Below are 7693 nucleotides of genomic sequence, written 5' to 3'. Positions count from 1 at the left end.
GCAAGTCTTAAGCATAGTTAAACCTTTACCATTACTGCTTCATATAGATACCAAAGAGTCGTTTAACATAGGTATATCACATAAACACTGTGTATGTTTTACTTATTTATGAATTAATTATACTATAAGGATGATCTAAAATAGGGTTTTGCAAAATATTTGCTTGATTAAATTAAAATTTTAATTTGTTATTCTGCTGTTAAAGACCATAAAATCCTTACAATCTACACATAGGTATTAAATACAAATTCCAAAATTACTCAAAATTGGTCCTTATCTAATTTCAAATTTGTCAAACTGATGAACAAATATGCATTCTGCTATGAACGCTTGTTCATGTTTTCATACTTAGCCATTTTCACACAACTAATATGAAATGATGAATTTGCCCTTCCCAAGGTAGGAATAAGCATCCACCCCTATAATGCACGTTTTTTCCAATTCTTAAACAAAAATATATAATTTAAACTCCCCCAAGGTCAAAAGCAATGCATAAAGACATAAATACCTTTGAACGTACCTATAGGTATTACATTATCTGACTTAGATACTTATTTGGCTATTCCATGACAAAAACTCATGCCCTATTTCTATAAGCATTGTCACTCTGGATGACTTGTCATAAGTTCATAGTATTGACCAAATATCAAACTCTTGATCTAGGGTATCCTCGATTCCTTATGAAAACACTTAGAATAATATCCCAATGTCTACTACTACTAGTACACATAACAAATTATTGATTGTGCTTTAAGTTGACTAAGTGTCGACACCCTTGTCACCTGAGAAATCTAATCATAGTCCATCTTTTTCCATGTATGAATAACTATAGGATTACTAACTAAAAAACATCCTCGAATGACTCTTACCACAAGCTCATATGTGAAGCATCTCACTGACCATGTGAGGAATAAACTAGTATGGTTTCTCCTTACCATATACACATTATTACAAATGAATTACTAATGTGTCTTAGCATCGAGTGCATGATGTATCTCATGAGTATCTAACTATAACCCTATTGCTTTCACATGTATAATTCGATGTAAATCATTTCCTTTCCACATATCTCAACTTTTATATTTGACCTAATTAAGGTTTGTGCTATCTTTTACATAGTTGGACACCTTTCATTTACTAACTACCTTAAATTTACTTTAATAAGACTCCTTTATGTAACACCCTTTTTAAAAATACTACCCTATAGAGGGAGATATCAAGATATTAAACACATCACAAACAATAAGCAATATCGACTTGACAGAAGGAAAAACACTCCATCAAGCATGGAATCATCATATAGAAAAGGATAAGGAGAGTCTTACATGCCTCAACTTTCACAACAACTGAAGTGCACAAACAGACCTCATTCTCTCTAACTTTTTTCCTCTCTACATTATTAGAAATCGACTATAAGAACTATCGCACAAAAGCCAGTTGGTCAACCTCAATTTCCCTCTTTCTTACAAAGGTAAATGTGTGCATTTGGATAGATTGGAATCCTTAAAATGTAGCCTTTATGCTTTATTTAAACTAAATTCATAGAACATCATAAACGGGCATGCATCCGATATATATGGCCATGTATCACTTAATTTAAATTTCAAGAAACAATCGCCTTATTCGACTGACGTGACATCAACACACAGACGTGGACTTCTTATACACGATAGTGTGTCACCTAAAATTCATATTTCAACCTTAAACTCACTTAACATCATGTATAAACTATGAAATGACCATTGTGCCCTTGAGACGTATTTATGGGTGTTACACTCTACACCTATCCTTACTCTAATACATAACATAAAGGTAAATTGTCTTTTGTCTTTCTATTGTGTATGGGCATGACTAGCCATGCACACCTGCACATCACACACCTAAAAGGTTATGCACGGGTGTACACTCCTTGGAGTCATGGTCATGCATCTTAATCTAAGACTAACATCACCTTAATGTTGAATAACATCTGTTAACTTGAATCTAACTCATCACGATCATGTATTCCATTTACTTATGACCGTGCACCCTTATAGGCCATGTACAAGCTTGCACCCCATAGTGCATGATCATACATGACCTAATTACATAATACTTATAGGCGTACACCTATGCATACTTAAGTCGTCTTTTACCTAGGATCATGCACCTTTATATTTACGATCATGCACTGCTATTGATTTTACATTTCTAGCATTTTTCAATGTACAAAGTATAGTCTTCATGTCTTAAAATATGAAAAATAAGTCTCCAAGCATCCTAAAACATAATTCTAATCCTATTGGCACTACCAATATGCATCAACATAATAGATCTCCACAAAATTCGAAACTTATATCCATTACACATATATATCATGTTTATGCAGTTTTCCAGATCATCATAAACATGCAAATGCCAACGATTCTATTATACTCCCTAACATATCTGTCTATTAACATTCAAATAACAATCATAGAGCCAATTATATTCATTCATGTAAGATCGAAATTAAAAATACAAGTTGCTCTACTTGGACCCTGGTGACAAACTAATCTTTGCGTGGTTACTGGTGCTACCGCTAGTGTTGATTCTTCTCAGTGGCTTTTGGTCACTCAAAAATCTCTCCCACTTTTTCAAGACTTAAATAGGTGAAAACATTTATTTATTTATTAATTGTATGCAAGAAACGGGGGACATTCATTTGATAGTCTTTTTATCATTCAAATAATATTCTTTAAGTTTGTTGTAACTTTTTTTATCAATTTATACTAAGTTCAAACCAAAGAAAATGTAAGGTAATGTATTGTTGGTATGTACACATTGGTGAAGGATCGAGAAGGTAATGTTTGAGAATATATTATTATAAATATGCAATTGATTACAAAAAAAAAATCCAAATGTATAAACATGCATTGAAAATACAAAAAAAAAAAGGTTCCTAATGACAAAGTCCCTTAAGGGATATTTTACCGTTCAATGAAAAGTGAAACTATGGGCTACCCCTATGTCCTTCCAAGTAGTAGTTTCTTCAAAAAATCTATTTAAGACTCACCAAACTTGTTCAAGTCTCATGTTTTTTACTTTGACTCAATGTGCACACTTTTTCTTTTATGGTCTGAGACCACCTTCATTCTTATGTTTGTTCTTTGTAGTTTTGACCCAAGAAAGAAAACTCATGCTCTAGGAAATGAAGCCAAATCGCATAAAAGACTTCCAAAACTATGTCCCTAGCACGATTCTTAATCTTAGCCTTAGAAGCTAGGAACTTTCCTTTCAATTCCTTATCCTTATGAAAATTCAATTCCTCGTCCTCACGAAGAATATCATTCAACCTACCTTCTAGATGTTTAATCCACACTCTAAGTTCCCTAGTATTTTCTCTCTCAGACTAAATAAACCTATGAAGTTTGTGATTATAAGCCTAAAAAGCACGCATCTGATCATTTCGTTGTCACAAGTGCGCATCTAATCTTTCTTTAGAGACTCTTCTTTGGCTTTAAACTACTCCACATGTGCTTTAAATTGCCCATTGTTCTCTTTCATATTTCTCTTTAGGGAAGACACCTAATCCTTAAGACATTTTGATCCCCAAAATAGTAATGCTCAAGTAAGAACATTGACCATGCTTCATGAAAAGAGAGCAGTAATTTACTAAGTGTCTATAAATGAATACAAGATCATGGGTAAAATAAACTACAAAAAAGAATAAATGCATAAGAATAAGAAAGAATGACATTATCCTCGTACCATCCTCCACTAATTTTTCTTTTGGTAAGTATCTTCCACTAAATTTTGTAGTTTTTATAAAAGCTACCAACAATAAGGTGCCTCAAATAATTCTTTTTTCAAACTATGACCGTATGCATGGGCGTGCTCTTCACAATGTATGGTCACGCCCCACTCAAAAACTCCATACATTGCAACTTTTCCACTTATCTGACGTATGATAGGATGGATGGGTGTGCACCTTTTATGCACAATTGTTCACTTGTTCAAACTTTCATATTTTACTCCTAATCAAATCCTTTCTTCATGCCAAATATAAAAATAACCTTACCTTGGGACGTATTGTAAGTTTTACATTAGAGATGATAAAAATAATCTCATAATTATTTATTTCCTCACTTGTAGGTCACATATCAAATTACTCAATTTTCTTTTTGAAGCGATTTAATTTCCTCTTTTAAACAAAATTTCTTATTATTTTCTTTTTCCTTCTTTTAAACAAATTTTCTTATTATTTTCTTTTTCCTTCTTTTTTTAAATGTGGATATTACGATATTTCCTTTGCTTTGATCAATTGGTTGGCATTGAGATGGACCTGAATGAAGCAATTAGTGACAGAGTAAAAGCAAATACGCAACAAGAAGTAAACTAAGGGGAAAATAGTCCAGCGTGATCCCGAAATGGTGCATTTGTATGTTTATCTAGAAGAACCCAAAAGTTACCTGAAACTGTTGTATTTATGTAAATCATCTTTTCAAATCGTAGAAACATGAACCATTCCATATAATTTAACTGTCAATTCAGTAATGATCAAATTTAGTTTTTCTTGTGTATAAAGTATGGTTGAACTGCTCTGTATGAGAGGCGCTTCATAGCAGGGGCTTTGCCAGAATTTGTTAAATAGAAACTCTACTGTCATGAAGATGTATACTACTAAGACAAGCTGATTTCTAATTATACACATCATACACCTTAGTATACACAAGTTAGAAAATAAAAAGGAGAAAATACTTCCAAAAACAAAATTCTAGCAATCATAATCTCTGCCTCTCAGCTAACATTACATGAACTTCACTGTATTCCCAGAGCTTGTATTCTCTTTATCAATGAGAAAGATGAAGCATTTCTTTGTTTCCATTCTTCCATACTTTCTTTCTTTCTCTCTTCTTCCATGAAGCACTTGTCATTTCCATCAATTATGCTCACTATCTGCCTTATGCTTGGTCTTAATTCTGGGTTGGAGAGCGTGCATACAATTCCTAATTTTGTGAGTCTCATTAGCTCTTTATGATTATACTCTCCATTCAACCTTGAATCAACTAAATCTTCCAATGGTCTTTTCTGTGCCTCAAATTCACGAACTCTTTTTATAAGTAGCACCTCTGGTCGCCTGAAGTCAACTGCCATCTGTCCACTAACCACCTCAAGCAGAACCACACCAAAACTATAAACATCCGCTGCTGTGGTTGCTTCACCAGATTCTATATACTCCGGTGACATGTAACCAAAAATCCCACGAACAGTTCTGTTTCCTTTAGTAGCTTGGTGATGATGACCATGGTCATTGTGGGTTAAGAATTCCGCCAGGGCAAAGGAACTGAGCCGTGGGTTCATGTCTGGATCAAGAATAATGGCAGAGGAGGTAATGTTTCTGTGAATAACTTGTTCATCCCATTCCTTGTGGAGATAAAGAATGGCAGAAGCAAGTGACTTGACAATGTTGTATCTTTGATGCCATCGCAAAAGAGAATTCCCAATTTTATGATTATGAGGGAAGAGGAGGTGACTAAGAAGACGATTTGCTAAGTAATCATATACAACAAGCATCTCCCCTTGCTCAGTGCACCAACCACACAGCTGAACCAGATTGCGGTGCCGGAGCCTCCCTAAATTTTGTAGCTCATCAGCAAATCGTGCCCGCAATGCAGGGCATTTATTCATGCCAAGCCTCTTCACCAGGACATGATGCCGATTCTCGAGAATACCATGGTAGGCAGTTCCAAAGTCCAACTCTGCGACCCTCTGAGAATCTGAGAAGTTGTTTGTGGCAGAAATGATTTCTTTGAAAGATATTTCCCTTGGAGTTTCAACCATGAAGAAAGTACTTCGCCGCTGACTTCTGTTAACCTGTGGCTTAGAATCACTGCTTTCAAATTCAGCAGTTGCATATATAGTTTCTCCTTGTGCAGTGATATAGTTTGATGAAGTGGATGTAACTGTGGTGTTGGACCGTGTTGAATTGGTGGAAGCAGTAGTTGTTGTGTTGCCTGGAGAAGACAAAGAAATGTAAAGAGGGTGTGACTGAAACGATGGGAGAGCTGGTAAATTGGCTACATTATGATTGCCAGAAAGTGCTTCAACAACCCATTTCATGCTTGGCCGCAAGTGTGGATTATGCAGTGTGCAGAGAAGCCCCAGATGAATGAAACCCTCCATCTCAGAAAGCTTGTAAGATCCATCTTTCAGCCGATTATCCCCAGCTTTTAAAAGCTTATCGTTGTCCGATAGCCTCCGGATCCAATCAAGAAGAATGATCTGATCATCTGAATATGTGAGATCCACCGCCCGCCTCCCCGAAACCACCTCAAGCACCACAATTCCAAAGCTGAAAACATCAGATTTCGCTGTAGCAACATTTCCTTTCTGGAAACTCTCCGGAGGTAAGTACCCAATTGTGCCTCCAATCCTAGTGGTTTCTGCCAAGTTGAATTGGTGGTTTTTCATTGATGGCGTCCTGGTTTGGTACGCGAGTTCATGTTCAAGCCACCGAGCCAAGCCAAAGTCGCCAAGCCTGGCATTATAATGAGAATCAAGCATCACATTACTCGTCTTCACATCGCGGTGAATGATCTGAGTCTCAAGCTGCTCATGAAGGTAATATAATGCAGCTGCTAACCCACCAATGATTTTCTTCCTACGCTCCCAATTCAAAGGCGCTGCCTCCGGTTTTTCGGGCCGCCGGAAAAGTACTCTGTCAAGACTGCGGTTAGGCATGTAGTCATAAACAAGAAGCAACTGGTCTTCATGTACACACCAGCCTCTTAACCGGACAAGATTCCTGTGGCGAAGATGAGCAACTGCAACCAACTCCGCCGCAAAAGTCTTCTCAAACCGCTCTCCTTTCTCCGCCAAACATTTCACAGCAACAACCGTTCCATCGCTAGGTAAAACCGCTCTATACACTTTGCCAAAACCTCCACTTCCAAGAACTTCATCTTCATTAAATCCATTAGAGCCTATATACAGTTCAGCATAGCTAAAAATCCTGGGATTGTCTCCCCCAACTTTCTCAGATATCTGCACTCCCTCCAGGTCATGAAACACTCCAGAATGCTGGTTTTTCGGCACAGCAGGGTAACAAAAGCTGACCCAGTTTGCCTCATACACACGGCGCAATGTATCACCAATGAAACCAAAAAATTGACCTCCACAACTGCGCTGAGAATGTTTCTTCGGGGGTTCTTTGGAGGGGGTGTAGGCTTCGATATCGTCAGCATCAGCTGGTAACAAGAAACAAAGACGGCTGAGGTGCATGGTGAAATTGCCAGAGAATGGGTCAGAGAAGGGAGCAGTTGAATAACATTAAGAAAAGAGGAATGAGGGAGATTTTTGGATAAATGACAATGTTTTATAGAGGGTTGAAGGTGTACAAATTATTCAACACGGTTAGGTTGCATTGTTGAATTTGTAATTGCAAACTATCAACCGCCCAACAAAGAAGGAACCTACTCTGCATGACGTATGTATACAAAAACACAAGGGAGTACCTAAATTCTGCGTAGTTTTTTTTCACTGCAACTTCATGGTTATACTATGCAGCATTTTACATAAGTGTTTAGTATTCTGGAATTTTAATCAAAGTCAATACATCATTTCACATGAGAATTGAAATTTTCAACTTCCGAAAATCACCGACTTTTTTATAAATAAATAATCATAAATTATTTGATCTTGGGAGTGAAAATATCCTGCCAGAGAACTTGAT

At 36.5% G+C, this 7693-nt stretch overlaps 1 protein-coding gene across 1 annotated transcript; it reads right to left on the bottom strand.

The window, feature by feature from the left end:
- Window positions 1–4600: 4600 nt before the first annotated feature.
- On the bottom strand, window positions 4601–7440 carry LOC123206245 (receptor like protein kinase S.2-like). The gene has a single exon (XM_044623398.1). The coding sequence runs from the start codon at window positions 7240–7242 to the stop codon at window positions 4780–4782; it is 2463 nt and encodes an 820-aa protein (XP_044479333.1). The 5' UTR covers window positions 7243–7440; the 3' UTR covers window positions 4601–4779.
- Window positions 7441–7693: the final 253 nt, after the last annotated feature.

This window comes from Mangifera indica, unplaced genomic scaffold, assembly GCF_011075055.1.
Source record: "Mangifera indica cultivar Alphonso unplaced genomic scaffold, CATAS_Mindica_2.1 Un_0029, whole genome shotgun sequence".
In the NCBI taxonomy this organism is placed as follows: domain Eukaryota; kingdom Viridiplantae; phylum Streptophyta; class Magnoliopsida; order Sapindales; family Anacardiaceae; genus Mangifera; species Mangifera indica.
Note: the sequence above shows the minus strand (reverse complement) of the source record. Positions and strands in the feature narration are given on the sequence as shown.